The sequence below is a fragment of the Hipposideros armiger genome, unplaced genomic scaffold, assembly GCF_001890085.2.
Source record: "Hipposideros armiger isolate ML-2016 unplaced genomic scaffold, ASM189008v1 scaffold_42, whole genome shotgun sequence".
NCBI lineage: Eukaryota > Metazoa > Chordata > Mammalia > Chiroptera > Hipposideridae > Hipposideros > Hipposideros armiger.
The window spans coordinates 2,266,458-2,286,255 of NW_017731392.1; the positions used below are offsets into that span (position 1 = coordinate 2,266,458).

The following is a 19,798-nucleotide window of genomic DNA, read 5'->3' on the forward strand; positions in this document are numbered from 1 at the left end:
GTCCTCTGCTAGGGCGGTCTTGAGTTCACTTTCCTCTTCTCAATAATACAAGGACCCTACACTTTACTTCCCCATCCCTCTGATTGCGCTGTCGGTACAGGGACGCTCCAGTCCTGGAGTATTTGGAGCCCTCATACGCGACGCGAAAAGACCGACAAACAACCATGAAGACTGACCGGAGGGGGTGAGGGTGGGAGAGGGGGTGGGAACAGTGAATTCGGTCCTCGAGACCCGAAAGGCTCCTGGGGATATCTGCTCCTTGTAGGCTTTGCGCAGCAATGACAGACACTACCATCTTTTGAAGGATTCCTGAAGTAGATCAGACCGGGGAGGGGTGGGCGATGTCGGAGCATCTCGACCCCGGCTATGCTTACAGGCGCTTGCAGTGATGCCGAAGCTGGCATGGAAGACCGCAGTTTCCCTGAAAGGGAAACAGCAAACGGGAGAAACCCCAGCCCTTAGCCTTAAAGGCGGGGAGGGGAAGGGACACCTACAAGCTCGAGGGTGAGGACCCCAGAGAGAGCGCGTTAGCTCAGTGCTCTCGCTTTGCCCGCCACCGAGCTCCGCGTGGAGCGGGGAAGTTCTGCCGCGAACCTGCAGGCCCCGCCCGAGGATCTGCGGGGGCTGAGCCGGGGCGGCTGCCACGCCCTGCTCATAGCTCCTCCGTGAGCGCGCTGCCCGCCACCTCCAATCGTTACTCCGCGTGGAGCGCTTTAAATATGCATGGGCGCGTCACATCGTGTCAATCGGGCTTAGTCCGTAGGGAGGGAGTCAGTATATATATAAATGTGTCTGAGGTGGGCCGAGAAGGGTTAACAGCCTGGAGGAGAGACACAGAGGTGGGGCAGGGGTCTGCAGCCCGGGTGGTGATCACAGCCCAGGTTGGCAACGCCGGTGAGTAGCTCCTCTTTACCCGCTCTCGCTCCTTCTATCAAAGGAGTGCTGGCCTTGGGCGGAGGTGGGAGGTGCCCGCGGATGCAGGGCGTGAGCGGTCTGTCCGAGGCAGCCCACACCCCGGCGAGGAAAAGTCCTGAGCGCGCAGTCCTCGAGAAAGGCATGTTCCTTAAGGGCGCATGGTCACTGCCACCTTCCACTGCCCGTCGGCTTTGAGAGCGAAGTCCTTGCCTGAGGTGGTAACTCTTGGGTTTGGCCCCCAAGCCCCAGGACCTTTCCGGACAGGACAGGTGAGCACTTCGCGCTGCCTGCGCCGCAGCTCTTGCTACCCCTGTGCTCCGAGTGACCATGTTCCCTTGCGGGCTGAGCTGCCTGTCGGTGCTGGGGGCGGCGGGCACCGCTCTCCTGTGCGCCGGGCTGCTGCTCAGCCTGGCCCAGCACCTATGGACCCTCCGCTGGAAGCTGAGTCGAGACCGGGCCTCCGCCCTGCCCCTGCCCAAGGGCTCCATGGGCTGGCCCTTCTTCGGCGAAACGCTGCACTGGTTAGTTCAGGTGAGCAGTCTGTCGTGCCCCTCACCCCAATGTGGCCCCTTCTTACCTGGCTCCCACTGAACCCGCCTCGCTCTCAGTGCCCCAAGGCTCGCAGCTAGTCTCTCCGCGTTGCCCAGGACCCCAGAGAACACGCACTGCTCTCGCCTTTGCCCAGCTGCTACCTTGAAAGGACTGTCACCGGAGCGCTCCCCAGTTAAACTTTTAAACACGTCCCGACACAACGCGAGGGTGAACAGAGGGTTCTAGGAAGGAGTCTGAGGAGCACGTCACCCTGTCCTGCAAGCATAGAACCTGGAGTCGGGCAGTTCTCAGCCGTGAGCTCTTGGGCGCTCCCGTCCCCGTTCTGAGTCTCAGTTTCCTCATCTCACCAATGGGAACAGGGGCATGTACATTCCCATAGGGTAGTCGCGAGGCCCGTTGGAGACTGTTTTGTAAAGAGTAACTCGCCAGTTTGGAGCAGGGAGTTGCTCTCCTGAGGCAGTTGAGACGCCTGGGCCAGACCCCCAGCGGCCCCAGCCCTTTTCGCTGCTCCTCGCTCGCAGGGTTCGCGCTTCCACAGCTCCCGCCGAGAGCGCTACGGGACAGTGTTCAAGACGCACCTGCTGGGCAGGCCGGTGATCCGCGTGAGCGGCGCTGAGAACGTGCGCACAATCCTGCTGGGCGAGCATCGCCTTGTGCGCAGCCAGTGGCCGCAGAGCGCGCACATCCTGCTGGGCTCGCACACACTGCTCGGCGCGGTCGGTGAGCCACACCGGCAGCGGCGCAAGGTGAGCCAAAACCAAAGAAGGAGCCGACGGGAGGTCACACCCGCGGTTCTCGGGCACCTGCTGTGAGCCAGGCCGGAGCTAGGTGTTAGGGGTACACTGTGAACCTGGCTGGGACCCCTGGCTAACGAGCCTTGGACCAGCTGCTTACCTTCTCCGGCTTCGGTTTATAAGGCCAGGACTGGGACCTAAGATCCTATTATCTCCGATCTTCTGTGACTCTGATACCAGAAGCACTGGAAACTGAAACTTGGAGACAGGTTAAGGACTACTTCTTGGAGGAGGAGGCAGCTGGAATGTGGATGGATGGGAGGGACTGTGTACATCAGAGAAGCACTAGAGGGAATAGCGAGCGCAAAAGCCAACAACGTTTAGGTCCCGCCCGGCCACTTAGAAGAGAAGGAAGGGCCCAAAACTGGCCTTCTGGCTCCTCTGGAATCGGCGAACAGTGGAGGCCGGACCACAGCTGGCCAGGGTTGACTCCTCATGCTCCCCACAGGTCCTGGCACGAGTGTTTAGCCGCGGGGCCCTGGAGCGCTACGTGCCCCGCCTGCAGGAGGCACTGCGGTGTGAGGTGCGCTCCTGGTGCGCAACTCGAGGGCCAGTTGAGGTCTACGAGGCCACCAAAGCCCTCACCTTTCGAATGGCCGCGCTCATTTTATTGGGGCTACGGCTGGATAAGGCGCAGTGCACGGAGCTGGCCCGGACCTTCGAGCAGTTCGTGGAGAACCTCTTCTCTCTGCCTCTGGACTTTCCCTTCAGCGGCCTGCGCAAGGTACTGTCTCCTCAGCTCCAGACCTTCCTTTTGGGGCTCCCTGTGTGGGAGGGTCTCCTAGACCAACACTAGGCTCCCTCGGCGTGCCCCACAAGTCCCCTTTGCTGGAGGACGGAGTCGCGATCCAGGGAGGGGAGGCGGCATCTGACTCGCTGTGTGACCCGGGGCAGGCCACACACCCTCTCCGGGCCACGCCTGATGGTACGTGCTCTGGCCCCATCAGCTGCGGGCCTCCCGACTTTGGTCTAGGTGGCGGGCTCCCGGCCAGTCGGCCCAGCCCCTCCCCAGAGCGGCGCCTCCTGGCCAGGCCTCCAACGCCCCTTTGGAAGCCCGGATGGCTGCGGAACGGATGGGAGCATTAGGGCCGCAGACACGCCCCCGGCCCAGCCCGGCGCCAGCCAGGGTTGGAGAGGGGTGGGTGCCGGCTCCCTGCCCGCGGCCCCGGGCCCGCTAGTTTCCGGATCAGAGAACCGCGGCCTCTTCAGACTTCAGAGCCAAGGGCCAGGCCCAGAGAGCAGCTAGGAAACCCCATCCCGCCTTTCCTTTCTCCCTAGAGGGGGGCTTCTCACTGTGCCAATGCACTGGTTTTCAGCCACCTGAATAAAATAATAGTTATGTATAAAGGGACAGTATATGGGTTGATCACCTTGGATACATTTCATGACTTAATTCTCTCAGACTGCAAAGTGTTCTCAATGTGCTGAAGAAACCGAAGCTCAGAGAGAGAGGTTAAATGACTTACCCAAGATCACACAACTAGTAGAGGCAGAGGCAGAATTGGAACCCCCATCTCCTCTGACTACAAATCTCAAGTGCACAAATGCTTTTGCTGTGTTTGCTCCCTCAACTCTGGAGGGGCATCTGGGCTCTCTTGCCTAAGCCTTTACAGAGGCTAGTGCTTAAAACATCCAATTGCGTCCTCTAAGCCGGAGCTTTTCTGGGTGCGTCAAAGGGTCCTTTGCTCTTTGCACTGGTGCCCACTGTCCCTGCCTGAGTCCAGTGCAGGGGAAGGGCAATGGGCTGGCTCCGCCCCCACGACTCTGTGCCAGGCATGCGCACTGAAGACCCTGTGACTGGGCAATCACTTATCCACTTAGAGACTCAGTATTCTCTCCTCAGGAGGATAGCAACTGTTTGCCTGCCTCAAAGGGGGCTTGTGATAATCAAGACAGAATGATATGTAGGGGGAGTGGACAAATTCCTGAGCATTTGTTAAGCTCCTACTATATGGGAAGCTGGGAAACTGTGAACACCAGGAACTCAGCAGAGCCAGAGCAGCCCTGGGAAGATTTCAGGGGTAGGTGCCCAACTCTGGCCCCCTCAGGCTTCCCGCCCCACCTCCCTTCTCTCCTCCTGCACCAGGGCATCCGGGCACGGGACCAGCTGCATCAGCACCTGGAGGAGGCCATTGCAGAGAAACTTCATGAAGACCAGGCTGGGGAGCCAGATGACGCCTTGGCCATGATTATCCACAGCACTAGGGAGCTGGGCCATGAGCTTTCAGTGCAGGAGCTGAAGGTAGGTGAAAGAGGTTTCTCCTTCTCCCCTTTTTGCATTCCTTGCAGGTCTCTACACACATGCTGCATCCCCAGAGCAATGTCCTGTTTGGCCCCACTTTAAAGCACAGCCACGGAGGGGAATAAAGGAGACCTGGGTTCCAGCTATGGCTCAGCCACAACCACTTGCTCTGTGGCCTTGGGCCAGTTGCCATCCCTATCAGTAGGACCGATCAAGGCATGGACAAAGGCAGGGATCCTAGGCCCTTCCTTACATGTTCTGGCCACAAACAGCTCCACTCCCCTCTCCATTTTCTCTGTCACTCCATGCCTTTGCCTCTGTGGTCCCCATACCTATGAAGCCCTCTTCTCTGCAAACCTAAGGGCTCAGGGTCAAACTTCACATCCTCCTGGAAGCGCCCTTCATCCTCCCAGAAATCAATACTCTCCTCCCATGAGGCACCTTGGCACCTGGCACCTCTACCTGTCTGATTGACCACAGCAGGATCTCCCAGAGAATTGGAACCCCTCCCCATGTACCCACAGAGTGCATGCAGTGGAGGTGGGGGGAGGAAGCTTTGGGTGGCCCCCAGGACCTGCCTGAGAACCCAAAAAAGAGGGGAGAGATTGGGGGACAGGAGAAAGTTAGAAATGGGAACACTGCAGCCTTTCCACAAGCAACTCCCACCCTTACTCTGAGTCACCATTTCCCCTTTCTACCAGTCTCGAAGGGTGGGGTGACCTTTGTTTCTTCTCTGAGAATGGGGCTAATAATCTCTACCCTGATTCCTGGGTGGCTGTAAAGTCTGGGAAAGTCAAGGGGGTTAGACGGAGATGAGCAGTGGGCTCCAGAGTCCTGGAGGAACAGTTCTGGGCGGTGCAGAGGAGCGGTGTGGAATGGAATGGGTGGTCCCTCTGTCTTGACAGAGCTGGGGAGGGGGGGCCCCAGGTTCTCAGGAAGAGACCCGCTGCCCGTGAATCTTCAGTTCTGGTCTGGGATGCAGGCCAGGCCAGGCAGGCTCGGCCTAGCCAGGGAGGGGGCTGGGGCTGGCTTTAAGGTCTCTGTCCTGGCTCCCATCTTGTTCAGGGCAGGCACTTAGCCTGGACCGAGTCATTCATTCCACAAATATTATGTACCTCGTGGGTATCAGGCTCTATGCTGGGACATAGCCCCTGCTCTTGAGGTGCAGGAGGGGAGGATCTCACGTTCATACTGTGATCACACAAGTCGGTGTATGAACACAAACCGTGGGGAGTTGGGAGGGCTGAGGGCAGGCAGTGAGGGCCTGGACGATAAAACTACCAGGTCCCTCCTCTGTTCTTCCTGGGCAGTGCAAATCACTAAGAGGTTTAGTCGCTCACTGAGACCATTCCACTAAGTGGGAGGAAGAAGCTATGATGACTGCATTGGTGTGAGGCTGGAGTTGCTGCTGCAGGTGCCTTCCTCAGTTCCCCGGCAGTCATTGTCAGGACACCCAGCTGGGGTTGCAGACACTACCAGGCAGTTAAGAGGACTGGGCTCAGAGCCCGACTGCTGAGACTACTGCCTGTAGGGACCTTAAGCACCTTTCAGAGCCTCAGTTTCCAACTCTGTCAAAAGAGGGCAGTAATTGTGCCTCATGGATTCTGGGTAAGAGTCCAATAAGTTCATACACTTAAAGCACTAAGAACAACCCACAGAACAAGCTCCTAGCATTATCTCTGGGAACCTTCCCAAAGAAAGTGGCTACATTCTGGTTTTGCCCATTGCTATATGTGGCTTCCCTAAGTGACATACTTGGGATTCAGTCGACCCTGGGACTGCGCACGTAGCCACCACAGTGGCACATCCTGGCTCTCTGGCCTTTGCACATCGGTCAATTTGGGCCCTTCGCATCTCAGCCCTGGGACCAGGAGGCCAGGGCCCGCTGACTAGACTCAGCGCCTCCCGGGCTGTCTTGCAGGAGTCCGCTGTGGAGCTCCTCTTTGCTGCCTTTTTCACCACCGCCAGTGCCAGCACGTCCCTGGTCCTGCTGCTACTGCAGCACCCTGCAGCCATCACCAAGATCCAGCAGGAGCTAGCGGTGCACGGGCTGGGGTGCGCGTGCAGCTGCAAGCCAGGGGCTGCAGGGGATGGCGCGGGGCCCTGGCCGGACTGCAGCTGCGAGCCCGACCTCAACCTCGCGGCGCTGGGCCGTCTGCGCTATGTCGACTGCGTGGTCAAGGAGGTGCTGCGCCTCCTGCCGCCGGTGTCCGGGGGCTACCGCACAGCGCTTCGTACCTTCGAGCTCGATGTAAGTGCGCCGCACCCACATACACACCCGCCCTCCCTCCCACCAGCCTTCTGCCCGCACCTCCGTTAAGCCGGCCTCCAGGTTAAGGAAGGGGCTGGGGGCGCCCGGTGGAGGGTGGGGACAATAGGACTGCCTGTCTCCTCTTCCACTCTCAGAGCCCTACGTTTCTGCCCAGTAAAATGGGTAAATCCCTGTTCCATTTCCCTAGAAACACGGTTGAGGGGCGCAAGCCGGGTGCCTGGCAAGCCAACAAGGTTAGGGACTCCATATGCTGATTTTGGCAGCAGTACGGGTCGGTCAACTCAACCAGAGCCGAGTTTTAGAATTAAAAAAAAAAAAACCACCCCATACTTTTCTCTGCATGGCAACCCCTCTTAGGCAATGAGTCTGGGTGGAAAACAAAGAGAGCCTCCCACACTATCCTGTACCCCAGCCCTCAGACTCCCTCACAAGATCAAGGAACCGATCACTGTTAACCTATTCAGAGCCTTGGCTAAGGTAGGGCTCCAGAAAAACAGGACAATGGAAATACGGGATAGAGCCTCTTAATGGTCTGATCAGGCTGGCTTGGGCTGGGCAAGAAGGTTATGGTCTAGGCCTGGCCCCATCTCTGTGAAGACCTTGGGCAATTCTCACCTCCCTCTGGGCCTCGGTTTACTCTCTGGAAGGAAGCTGTTTTGGTCCCTTCCAGCTCTGACACCCCAGGTGGGGCCGCAGCTATTGGGCACAGTGGCAGCATCCAGGAGTGGAGCCCTAGCACTCCCAAACTGAGGGGTGCTTGACTGAATGACTGCCACTGCAGTCCCCTCTCCCTCTGCAGTCCCCTTTCCCTCCAGCTTAGTTGCTGGGAGGCTCCAGACAGGGTGGGCACCTCCTCCCCTGACCCTTACTTTAAACATGAACATCCAACCTGTGGTGCATTGCATACCAGGGTTCCAGGACACCATGGGGACTGGGATTCTGCCCTGGAGTTGCTCATCAAGGAGAGAAAGGGAGGCAGGGCTGACAGCTTTGTCCCAAACTGTGGTGTGAGGACAAAAGTGATCTCTAGAGCTAGATGACACCAAAACACTTTGGGGGGTTGGCATTTGAGTTGGAGCAGTAAAGGGTTAGGATGGGGACAGCACACCAACAGAGAGGGGGACAGCCCCCACAAAGGTGGATAGATTAATGAGGTGTTTAGAAGTGTCTTGGATGCTGCATCTTAGAATTCAGACTTTATTCTCCAGGCACTGGGGTGCCCTACAGGACCTTAGGGAAACAGAGGGAGAGGAACACAGGTCCATCAGGGTGAGCAGAGGGCAGGGGTCTTAGCCATCCTCCAGTTTACAGATGGGAAAACTGAGGCCCAGAGAGGAGAGAGAGCAAGAGCTCCTGGCTGATTCGAAGATCTCTCCACTGCTGAGAGCCTCCAAGTGGGTACCTTGGATCTGATCAGGTGAGGGCAGCAGGATAGTCAGGGAGTTGAGAAAGACACCTCAGAGAGTGGAATTGTTTAAAAAGCTGGAGGGAGCAGAGGGAACATGAAAGCTGCTTTCCAACGTTTTAAGGTTACCCCAGTTTAATTCTCAATGTGCACCTTCTAAAAGTGTAGTTATCAGACCCGAATATTATTGATTAGCTGATGGATGGGGCGGATGGAGAGGCAGTTTTCAGTTCAGTGCAAAGAAGAGCTTTATAATTGAGCTGGTCACAGAGAAATGGGGGTCCCTGTCATCTGCGTTGTTCTGGCACAGGCAGCTCATAGGTGCAGGACTAGAATTTAGGTCTCCTGATCTAATGTCTGAAAAAAAAAAGACAAAACCAAAACATTGAAACATAAATCACAATATCACATTTACTGACCACTAATACACATATCAGACCTGTTATTCTATCCTTACAACAACAAAATGGGCGTTTTTGTTCTTATTTTATAATTGAGAAACTGAGGCACAGAGAGATTGAGTATCTAGCTAGCCCAAGGTCACACAGCTCACCAGAGAAGGAGCTGAGATTGGAACGCAGAGCCATCTACTAGTTTCCGGGTTAGACGCGCTTTCTTGACAGTTTTCGTAAGCCTTGGATGCACCCGGGGCGGAGGGTCGGTTCAGGCCGGGTTTCTTGGTGCCTCATGGTCAGGCGGGTCTCCTCACCTCCCCGCAGGGTTACCAGATCCCCAAGGGCTGGAGCGTGATGTATAGCATCCGGGACACGCACGAGACCGCTGCGGTGTACCGCAGCCCACCCGAGGGCTTCGACCCCGAGCGCTTCGGCGCGGCGGGCGAGGATGCGCGGGGCCCCTCTGGCCGCTTCCATTACATCCCATTCGGCGGCGGTGCGCGCAGCTGTCTCGGCCAGGAGCTGGCGCAGGCCGTGCTCCAGCTGCTAGCGGTGGAGCTGGTGCGCACGGCGCGCTGGGAACTGGCCACGCCTGACTTCCCCGCCATGCAGACCGTGCCCATCGTGCACCCAGTGGACGGGCTACGGCTCTTTTTCCACCGGCTCGCGCCTTCGGCAGCGCGAGATGGACTACGCCTGTGACCCCCTGTACTGCAGGACATGACTTGGCCAATGACTTTGGTGCACTCACAGCGCCACCCATCTGCGGTTCCTCAGTGTCAGGTCGGTGCTCGCTCACTCGTTCAACGAACGGTCACCGAATGAGTGAGTCTCTGTGCCAGACTCTGAGGGAGGGGGAGTGCGAGCCACCGTCAAGGCACCACAGAAGCGCCCTGGCCAGTGAGAAGGTGCCTCTTGTGAGCTTGGCGCCTTGAGGAAGGAAAGGTCGTGGGCCAACCCTCATAAACCCTTCCCAGGATCCCGAAACGGGTGGAAGAAACAGAACTCCGTTAGAAGCTACGCGGCCTCGCCTTTTCGCGCCAAATCTGGGAGGGTGGATGGATGGTGGGCGGCGGGGAGGATTGCGTCTTGTGGACCGTGCCAGAGACCCACCTCACACGGCCGTACCTGCAACCCTTGCAAGGAAGCGGAGACGCCCGGAGCGCATCCCTTGCCTGGCTTTGGGCCATAGGAAGACACACCGAGAAGGCGCCCAACGGAAGGCCCTCAGGCAACTGGCCTCCGCTCAGTGCGCCGTGGCCACTCAGCGGGTCTCGGCGGAAACTCAGAACTGTGGGCGCTTCCAGCTCTAAGCGGCTCCACATCACCAGATTCTGCTGGCGACTTCTTAAAAGAAAAAAATCCTTCAAGAACTCATTTAATCTTCCCATTTATACAGGGAGGATAGGCATACCGAGATGTCTCTAAGGCTGGATTATTTTCATGGGAGGTTGAGACATAATCAGAGAGGTGTGGGATAAAAATGTACCAAAAACAGGAAGGACAAGAAATAAAGTTTCCTGGCAGCAGTTGAGCGAGGAGGCTAGGGCTTAGCTGGGCAGCTGCTCCCTTGTGGAAAGGCATTGAGGAGGAGGAGGTAGAGGACACCCAGGAAAGACTCCTCCTCCCCTCCCCCAGAAGGACCGGTCCCAACATATACCTAAAGAGGGGCCGGTATCTGGGGCAGCCTTCTCAGCACAGGATAGCCCTGGAAGCTGGGCTGTGAATTATCTCCGTGATAGCTGGCTGCAGGGATCTTCCCGGTGACTACCTCCACCTCCTCTATTACAGAGGAGAAACTGAGGCCAAAGACTCACCTGAGGAGCCAGAAAATGGGCTCCTGGGCTGCTACACCAGTGCTTCCCTCCATTCCATCACTTACCTTCCTCCCCCCAGCCTCTGGGCCTGTGTCCACCATCCAGGACTTAGCCCTTTCTCCTTTTATAGTGATCCTTAGGCTGGCTTAAAGACTCTCTGGACCTTTTCAACACAGAGGTTCCCACCAGTGTTTAAATCAAAGCCAAGAACCTCCAGTGTCTTCATTCCCAACAGCCTCAACCTGCCACCCATCTTCCGACAGGCAGGGGCAGCTGGATGCGATGGGTGAGCCAGGAAAGTTGACGCCCAGGCCCCAGCTGACCCCTTAGTGAACCAGAAGGAAGCTGGTGCCCTCCTGACCTTATGCTTAAGGTGGATCCCAGGACCAGAAGGAAAGGGGAAAGCAGCAGGCGTAGGCAGGGCCTTAGCTCAAGAGCGCAGCGGGCTCTTCCGAGCCCGGCTGACATCACCATAACCCCATCCAGGGCAATTCATCACCTCCTGCTCACCACAGGCCCGGCGCCAGGCCATGGGCTCCGCAGGCACTCGAGCCTGCAAAAGTGGAAGGACTGGGGCTTGCCCTCAGGGCGCTCTGAGGTTGCACAGACAACAGCTAGCCTGAGAAGCTCCACCAGGGTGAGGTGGCAGGAGGACCAGGTTTTGGGGTTGGTTCTGATTTGGGGAAGAGGAGAAACATGGGGAGGGAACTCTGGGGAGCCCTGACAGTATAGCTGATTCCAAGAGACCTGGTTTACCTGCTTGATCTGGGATTTGTACTAACTATAATGCCCTGTAGGGGGCAGCTCCAATTTTACTCTACTTTCCCCTTGATCCATCATTTTCAATAATTTCACAAAATACCTGAGCCCCTGTGTTAGTCGCTCCAGATCCTCTGAGGAAGGAGCAGACGTGGTTCTTGTCCTCCTGGACTTGATACGCTCACGAAGAAGGTGGACAATAAACTAGCAAACAAAAGAACAAGAATGTCCAATGGTGATAAATGCTGACAAGAAAACCAAACATGCCTATAATGCTGAGTGCCTGGGGCCTAAATTCGGCAAAGTGGGCAGGGAAAACCTCTCTGAGGAGGAGACATTCAACTTTGGGAGGAACCAGCCAGTGGTGACCTGGGAGAGGGGCACCACAAGCAGAGGAAACAGCAGGCGTAGAACTCTGAGACAGGACTGAGTACTCAAGAAATGGAAAGGACTTGAAGGAGACAAGGATAGGATGGGTGCTTCAGCTACCCTCGCTCACCTGATTCCCCTACCCCAGCAAAAAGCTACTCCCTACCCCCCACCCTTAGCCACAGGGAGACTGCCTTGTAAACAACTTGGAAACATTTTGTTTTCCAGTGAACCAACCCTCCCAGGCCACCGCCACCCAAGAAAGCTTGGCAAGGTTTCTAGATCAAAGTTTTTATTGAGCTGGTAATTTATCGACCCCTTCCCCCCTTCAAGATGTTCTTTAATGATCTCCACTCTCCTATTTAATCCTTTCCTGCTGGACGCCCCCCGCCCGGACACCCCCTTGGTCTCGATGGGCAGATAGATTAAAACATTCCTCCCCCCACCGCGTGGCAATTTCCAGCCCACAGGCCCCGCTCAGCTCATCTTGTGACCCAGCGCGCGCTGAACTTGGCGAGGTGGCCCTGCAGAGTTCACTCGGATGTCATGGTCCGGCCTGCATGGGTCACAGGCGGGTCAGACCGGAGAATTGGGCCTGGGCCCCAGGTCACGCCCCCGCTCGCTAGCTTTGCTCACCGGCCGGAGGCACTGTCCAGAAAGGGGTGGCCCGAGAGATTTCAGAGAATTACCTCTAGCACTTCTGGCTCCGGTTTCTGCCGGAGCCCAGAAGTTGGCTGGTACAGTTAACAGTCGCCAGATCGTTAGAAGAAATGCCTGTGGGAGAGACTCTTTGCTAGAGCCTCTGAAACGCCAAGTAGGACTATAGGGAAACGTTGACTCTCCGAAACGCCCTGTGGCGACCCGGGCTTGGAGTGTTACGGAGTCTGTGCGGGCCCTAGGACTCCGCAGACATCTCCCAATACCACTAGCTTTGAGGACCACTGCAGGTGGATCATGTACTTAACAGCTCTCAAGATCAAAGAATTTTCCACCTCCAAGGTGTGCGGGAGGGCTCCTGTAAGAGCCAGTATTCAGTTTTGAACAAACGTACATTATTATGTTTCGTCTTCGGCACCGCTGGTGCGTTCTGCGCTCAAACCAAGGCAGCGAGTGGCCCTGCCTGGTCTGAGGCGGAATGGCTCGGCCAGGTGGGAAGCCGGGATCCCACGTGCGCTTCCCGCAGTGCCGGATCTCCAGGCATTGGCTGCAGTAGCAGCTGACTTGTAGTTGGGCAAAGGCCAGCAGGTCCCCTTCCCAGTACGGATCCCGACACTCCCATTAGCGGTCCTCAGAGGCCTGGGTCTAGGACCGATCACCCCCTCTCCCCCGGGGGGCTTTACGCTGGGTGGAAGCCGGAAGAGAGGAGGAAGACTCCAGTGCCTTGAGTTCAGGTCACTCTGGTAATGAAATCTAGCGTGCCTGGAGCTGGGAGGAGTATTTGCCACCAAAAACCCCTTTTGGAAACTCACAACTATCCCGAGGTATAAACAGGTCGGGAATGATGGCCTCCAAATTAAGGAGGAGGAAACAGGCGCAAGGATGTGTGGTGACTTGCCCAAGGTGATGCAAGTAGAGATGGAGCCCGGATTCGGAGCCCAGACCTCCAGGCTTTCCTGTTTCTCTCTCGGTCTCTGCCAGGGCTAAGGACCTCAACACCTCTGCCTATCTGGGGCTGTATGCCCCAGGGTACTCGGAATCCTGGCGGCTGTGGCCACATGGCAGAGCGCTGGTTGCGGAGCCGCGGAGGAATTGCTCCCGAAGTCCTCCAGTGGGACGTCAGAGGTGGGGCTGACTAGTGCAGGTTTGCACCTGGAGTCCTGAGAGACCTGGGGGCTCTATTGTACCCTTATGTAGGACTTTCGAAGGCTTCATGAGTGCTGGACCACTTGAGGGATTTGGGGAACTGAGATCCATGATCCTCCAGTCCTGCCTGACTCCCCGAGGCTCTCCCTTGTGTCCTGGCCGCGGGCTCTTCTGCGGGATCCTCGAACGAGTCGGGAGGCCTGCGTTTTGTTCTGCGTTCAGGCAGGATCTCAGTTTCCCACCTGTGGGACAAGGCAGCTGGACGATCCCTGAACGCACTTCCCTTCGCTTCCCCAGCAGGTGAAAGGGATCCCACGCGGCGCCTGTAAATGGAAAACCAGTGAAGGCAGCTCTGGGCTGGAACCGCCCGTCGGACCCCGCGGGAGGGATTCCAAAGAGACCGCCAGGAAGCCCGAGGCTTGGCGTTCCCGCTCCCTAGAGCTAGGGTTGGCTTCTGCCGCCACCTCAAAGCTCCGCACACCTTGGATGGGGGAGGCAGGCTGCTCCTAGCTCCGCGCCTCAGGAGGCGCGCTCCGAGGGAAGCCGCCACCGCGCCGCCTCTGCCTCGGTGTGGAACAAACGGTTAAAGATTTTGGGCAGCGCCTCGCGGGGGGAGGAGCCAGAGACCCAATCCGCAATTAAAGATGAACTTTGGGTGAACTAATTTGTCTGACCAAGGTAACGTGGGCAGCAACCTGGGCCGCCTATAAAGCTGGCGCGCGGCGGGGTTCGGAGGCGCTGGCGGCGGCGGCAGGTGGCGCGGGAGGTCGCGGCGCGCCATGGGGCTCCTGGCACTGCTGGCCAGTGCGCTCTGCACCTTCGTGCTACCGCTGCTGCTGTTCCTGGCCGCGATTAAGCTCTGGGACCTGTACTGCGTGAGCAGCCGCGACCGCAGCTGCGCCCTCCCTTTGCCCCCCGGAACTATGGGCTTCCCCTTCTTTGGGGAAACATTGCAGATGGTGCTGCAGGTAAGGGAGCTTGGGGCGGGACAGGACGATTCTCCCGAATCGGCTCCGTGCTTCCACTGAAGCCTGGGTAAGCGCCCCCGGGAGGGAGGTGACTACCGCTAGGATCAGGGCTAACCCGAGGCGCGGCGCTCCCCGGCGCCCCCTCACGCCCGCCTCTCTCCTCCACTTTCCTCTCGCAGAGAAGGAAGTTCCTGCAGATGAAGCGCAGGAAATACGGCTTCATCTACAAGACGCATCTGTTCGGGCGGCCCACGGTGCGGGTGATGGGCGCCGACAACGTGCGGCGCATCTTGCTCGGGGAGCACCGACTGGTGTCTGTTCACTGGCCCGCGTCGGTACGCACCGTCCTGGGCTCCGGCTGCCTTTCTAATCTGCACGACTCCTCGCACAAGCAGCGCAAGAAGGTGAGGGCGGAGGTGGAGGCGCCTGTACCGCAAGGGGGACCCCATTCCCCGGAGGGGTTCAGGCAGAGAGATGCTGGGCGAGCACTAGTTGCAGGAGACGTCGGCTAGGACCCTCTCCAGCCCAGCTTAGTTTCGTAGCCGGGAAGTGCCTTGGGTCTGGCAGGGTTGGGGTGTCTGGTAGGAGATCCCGAAAGACGAGAGGGGCGGTTTTAATATTCTCCGTTCTTCGGGGCTCAGGTGATTATGCGGGCCTTCAGCCGTGAAGCGCTCCAGTGCTACGTGCCTGTGATCGCGGAGGAAGTGGGCAACTGCCTGGAGCAGTGGCTGAGCTGCGGCGAACGCGGCCTCCTGGTCTACCCCCAGGTGAAGCGCCTTATGTTCCGCATCGCCATGCGCATCCTGCTGGGCTGCGAGCCCCGGCTAACTAGCGGCGGGGACGCGGAGCAGCAGCTGGTGGAGGCCTTCGAAGAAATGACTCGCAATCTCTTCTCGTTGCCCATCGACGTGCCCTTTAGCGGGTTATACCGGGTAAGGGTGGCATGCAGGGTGCGGAGTTAGGGTCCCCGGGGCGCGGGTGCCCGGCCTCTGCTCACCGCTGTCCGCTCTTTGCGCTCAGGGCATGAAGGCGCGGAACCTCATCCACGCGCGCATCGAGGAGAACATTCGCGCCAAGATCTGCGGGCTGCAGGCGGCGGAGGCGGGCGGGGGCTACAAAGATGCGCTTCAGCTGTTGATCGAACACTCGTGGGAGAGGGGAGAGAGGCTGGATATGCAGGTGAATGGCAGCTTCAGGAGGGGCACTGCGGAGTTTGGTCCCCTGGCGTTCCAAGTAGCAGTTCCTGGAGCCTCCAGAGCACCGGCCTGAGGCCCAGTTTCCCTGAGTGGTCAGCCTGCACAGCCCTCAGTGATGGGACCCCGAAGGCTGAGCCGCTGGGTCGGGAGAGCAGTGCAAGAGGCTGTAGCGGAACAGGGAGAGTCCCCTAGAGCCCTTCCATATTTTAAGGAGAAAGTTGGAATTTGCAAAATGTAAATAAAGAATCTTAGGCGATATTAATGTTACAACTAAGGCTTTAATTCAAGAGTTCCCGGTAGAGTGGGATTTTATTGGCCTTCCTGTTTCAGCAGAACTAATGGGACTTTACGTTTTAAAATGTCGCTTTCCTTGACTGTCAGCAAAATTTAGCCCTTGACCTCTTCCATCCAGAACCCTCAGTTGGGTTCTGAATAATCCCTCTGTAAAATTGCATGCAGATTTGGAAAAACGTTCGTTTTATTCCATTTTCAGGCACTAAAGCAATCTTCAACCGAACTCCTCTTTGGGGGACATGAAACCACGGCCAGTGCAGCCACATCTCTGATCACTTACCTGGGGCTCTACCCACATGTTCTCCAGAAAGTGCGAGAGGAGCTGAAGAATAAGGTAGGGGACTCTTGGAGGGGGGGTGGGGGTGGTCCCTATTAGCTTAAGAAATCCCGCTGCTCCCTAGCCAACTTCCCAATAAGTAAGCTGACTTTGCTGAGTATTTTAAAGTGCAGGACCAAGCAAGGGCAAAGAGAATTCACTCTGTGAATAAAAAGAGAGGAATCTTGAGCTGTGATCCCACTGGGCAGGGTTTGATCTAGCATTCCTGCCCTTTCTCTACCTTTTACAGAACCTTGGAGATTTTCAGATAGGTTCCACTTACTTGGATTTGTGTGTTCAAGGGCATGAATAGGGGGACTTCTAGGTGGGTGGCAGCGGGTGGTGGTGAGGGGGATGGGGGAGAAGCTTGGTGGTTCTAACTGGTAAGCAGCATTCTCTTGGAATTGTAAATAGATAGTGGATTTGGGCCAAGGGGTGGAGGCAAATGGTCGCTAGCTGCTCACGGTTTCCCCTTCACACTCTTCCACCATGGGGCCCTTCGGGTCTAGTCGCCACTTAAGCCCTGTTTATGTCTGCTGGGCTGATTTTATTGGAGCACAAAATAACCATTCACCTCGGTTTTGATAGGGTTTACTTTGCAAGAGCAATCAAGACAACAAGTTGGACATGGAAATTTTGGAACAGCTTAAATACATTGGGTGTGTTATTAAAGAGACCCTTCGGCTGAATCCCCCAGTTCCAGGAGGGTTTCGGGTTGCCCTTAAGACTTTTGAATTAAATGTAAGTTAAAAGTTCTCCCCTTTCCCTTTTGTTGTGGTTTTAAATTTCCCCTCGCTTTTCTGTGCATTGGCTTAAATTCCTTAATGCTTTTGATAACAGTGTCCTGCCCCATGTGTACACATGTTTCAGCAACCTGAATGTCCTCTGTCTGTATCCCTCCCACCCTTTCTTTTAACTGAACGCCTCCAAAGATATCAGCGATAGCTTTTTTGTTGAAAGTTAGATTCCAGTTTGTCAGCCCTCAGGACTTCATAATCTTTTGTAGGGATACCAGATTCCCAAGGGCTGGAATGTTATCTACAGTATCTGTGATACTCACGATGTGGCAGACATCTTCACCAACAAGGAGGAATTTAATCCTGACCGATTTATGCTACCGCACCCTGAGGACGCATCCAGGTTTAGCTTCATTCCATTTGGAGGAGGCCTTAGGAGCTGTGTAGGGAAAGAGTTTGCAAAAATTCTTCTCAAAATATTTACAGTGGAGCTGGCCAGGCATTGTGACTGGCGGCTTCTAAATGGACCTCCTACAATGAAAACCAGCCCCACCGTGTACCCTGTGGATGATCTCCCAGCAAGGTTCACCCGTTTCCAGGGGGAAACCTGATGGGCATACATGCCTCGACTTTGGACTTATTGCAAATGTACATATGAGTTTTTACATAGTGTCGTGTTGATTTTATTATATTTAATTTCTAAATGTATATTATAATATTTATGTGCCTCTACTACAGTACCACAGTCTTTAAATATTAAAATAATAAATTTTGTATAGTTTCCAAATAAAGTAAAATTGGAAGGTGCTTGTCTTGCATTTAAGATTCCTGTGGGGGGAAACTCGCCGGTTTAATATATGTACTTAATGTATTTAACCAGATTTCTAAATGTCTACATATAGGACTTTATTTGTCATCTGTGCGTATATACTTTCTGTGAGGAAGAGGCTCTAGCTAGCTGTTTTTTTTTCTCTTAACAGTTATCAGAAAATATATATTATATCTGGACGTGTGTTAGTCCAAAGGTAACTTTGTAAGTTTTTCTATGGTAATTTAGATTCCCACTTGGAAAATTGATCAAAGTTAATTTTAGATTTTTTGGGGTTCACTTTACTTTAGGAAAAGATGACTTTGAAAAGGTAACACGTTGAGCACTATCATATTCTAATATAACACCTTCAACCATAAACTTATTATGTTTACTAAACATATTCCATGTTGTCACACACAAACAACTGTTTTCTGAAATCAAGGTTTTAGGTAAGAGAAAGGCAGTCACTCCAGTTATGGACAGTTATTGACTAAAATGAGACCAAAAATCATTGGTGTGTTTCCTTTACTCAGAAGTTGCAATGAAAACAGTACTGGGCAAGGCCAGTCTCTGGTTTAGATAAGTGAGTCCAGGTTTTCTTTATTGAAAATAAGGCAGGAGGAGTAGAGTTAGCAAACTGACAGATAAAGTTTTTATCTAAGCTAGGCAATAGGGTGTGAGGCTGACATGACTGATAAAATGGCCCAGTCATGACCCTGTGAACCTTGGCTAACCTCCGTGAAAGCTCAGTTTTGTCACATTTCTGACCCTGGCATATTCATGTTCTGAGCTGAAGGCCAGACCCAATCCAGAAAGGTTAGCCCCGGTGACTTGCTTATGTAAGCACATTTTCAGTTTTGAAATGGCACAACCTGGTTACTGAACCTCTGATGGCTTGTAGGTTTTGGACTTTAAAATTTCATTACAATTTTAGAATTTGGCAATACTGCAGAAACTGGGTGGTCTAAATAGGTGTTTGAAAAGGGTCCTGTCTACAATTAGAGTTACGTGTTCTACCTGACTTTAGATTTTTAGGTAGAACTTAGATTGTACTTACTGTTGGAATCCTTTGATTTTGAAGTGGTGCTTACATAACAACTTATAATGCCTATAATAATCTTATAATGCCTTTTTTTTTAAAATGAGAAATTACAGGCTTAATTAATTTCAGCCCAAGCTTCAGTGTGCTGAAGTGTGCAGAGGTGACCCTTCCCCCAATAGCATTCACCCTTGATCATTCCAGCTAGGAGCACACTAGCCTGAGGACATTATTTCATGTAATTTATACAAGGCCATTTTTAAAGGGGTTCGATACTTTTCATTTTTCCAGAAGACAGGTAGTCTTTCAAAACGTCGTTGGTGACTCCATAACCATGTGTCTCTATGAGCATAGAGCAGAAAGAAATTTGAGCCATTTTAGCATATAATTCAATTTTTTAAATCCAACTATTTTATCTGGAGAGTTTTGAGGAAAGTGCTTCTGGCTTGCATTTTCCAGGGCTTCATTTAGTTCAATTACACTCATTGATTACAGAGTAGTGAAGATTTTACCTCAAAAATACGTTAAAAACACAATCTCTGTTAATGCGCTTAGTGCTGAGTAAAGGCGGTTTGGAAGTGTGTGAGTGTGATGCTTATAGACTGCTGTATTGTACATTCAATGGCCCTGGGTCACATCTATTGGGGCAAGCATGTTTTATGGCATAGGCACCTCCACCCAGTGGAAAAGTGTTTCAGAAGGGAGATCCGAGAGTTAGACTGGGCCAAAATTGCAGAAGGAGGGGAGACCACTGTGGCAAATGCCTCTGGGGCTCCCAGGTGCACGGCACAGCGACAGAAGGGCACATCACAGTGATGGGCGGATCTGCCAAGCTGGTGAAGCCGGTGCCCTCTGTCTCCCCTCCACACATGTCCTTTGCCCTGGCCACCTCCCATCCCCTCTTCTCTTCAATCAGGGGTGTGGTGCCACCAATGACAGACCATTGTCAGGACTGGCATGGGAAAGCCTCCAGCTGGGTCTATAATTTGCATTCAGAGGGATTGTAGCCTTCACCTAGCTTAGACCTTGGAGGCCCAGAAAGGGACTATGATTTGCCTGGGGCCACCCAGGGAGTGGCAGGACCAGGAAAGGCCTCCTGCTGCCTTCCTGTCTT

The 19,798-nt window shown here is 54.8% G+C and overlaps 2 protein-coding genes across 5 annotated transcripts; both read left to right on the forward strand.

The window, feature by feature from the left end:
* The first annotated feature begins 703 nt into the window (after positions 1–703).
* On the forward strand, positions 704–9,767 carry CYP26C1 (cytochrome P450 family 26 subfamily C member 1). The gene is made up of 6 exons (XM_019638988.1): positions 704–1,446; positions 1,989–2,213; positions 2,710–2,985; positions 4,348–4,503; positions 6,425–6,754; positions 8,900–9,767. The coding sequence occupies exons 1-6, from the start codon at positions 1,243–1,245 to the stop codon at positions 9,275–9,277; spliced, it is 1,569 nt and encodes a 522-aa protein (XP_019494533.1). The 5' UTR covers positions 704–1,242; the 3' UTR covers positions 9,278–9,767.
* A 2,172-nt stretch (positions 9,768–11,939) lies between these two features.
* On the forward strand, positions 11,940–18,002 carry CYP26A1 (cytochrome P450 family 26 subfamily A member 1). Of its 4 annotated transcripts, XM_019638991.1 has the most exons (8): positions 11,940–13,302; positions 13,621–14,001; positions 14,471–14,695; positions 14,933–15,223; positions 15,312–15,470; positions 15,981–16,115; positions 16,686–16,838; positions 17,104–18,002. In XM_019638991.1, exons 3-8 carry the CDS (start codon positions 14,489–14,491, stop codon positions 17,443–17,445), a joined length of 1,287 nt encoding a protein of 428 aa, XP_019494536.1. In that variant the 5' UTR covers positions 11,940–13,302; positions 13,621–14,001; positions 14,471–14,488; the 3' UTR covers positions 17,446–18,002. The 4 variants fall into 4 exon arrangements, with proteins under 4 accessions (XP_019494536.1, XP_019494535.1, XP_019494534.1 ...); XM_019638990.1 differs by having other exon boundaries at positions 11,940–14,001; XM_019638989.1 differs by lacking the exons at positions 11,940–13,302; positions 13,621–14,001 and adding an exon at positions 14,014–14,291 and having other exon boundaries at positions 17,104–17,640.
* The last annotated feature ends 1,796 nt before the right edge of the window (positions 18,003–19,798 follow it).

Coding starts and splice junctions, on each gene's coding strand:
- CYP26C1 (XM_019638988.1), top strand. CDS start 1,243: ATGTTCCCTTGCGGGCTGAGCTGCCTGTCGGTGCTGGGGGCGGCGGGC. Junction 2,986..4,347: donor CCTTCAGCGGCCTGCGCAAG/GTACTGTCTCCT, acceptor CTCCTGCACCAG/GGCATCCGGGCACGGGACCA. Junction 4,504..6,424: donor TTTCAGTGCAGGAGCTGAAG/GTAGGTGAAAGA, acceptor GCTGTCTTGCAG/GAGTCCGCTGTGGAGCTCCT.
- CYP26A1 (XM_019638989.1), top strand. CDS start 14,103: ATGGGGCTCCTGGCACTGCTGGCCAGTGCGCTCTGCACCTTCGTGCTA. Junction 15,471..15,980: donor GAGAGAGGCTGGATATGCAG/GTGAATGGCAGC, acceptor TTCCATTTTCAG/GCACTAAAGCAATCTTCAAC. Junction 16,116..16,685: donor GAGAGGAGCTGAAGAATAAG/GTAGGGGACTCT, acceptor CGGTTTTGATAG/GGTTTACTTTGCAAGAGCAA.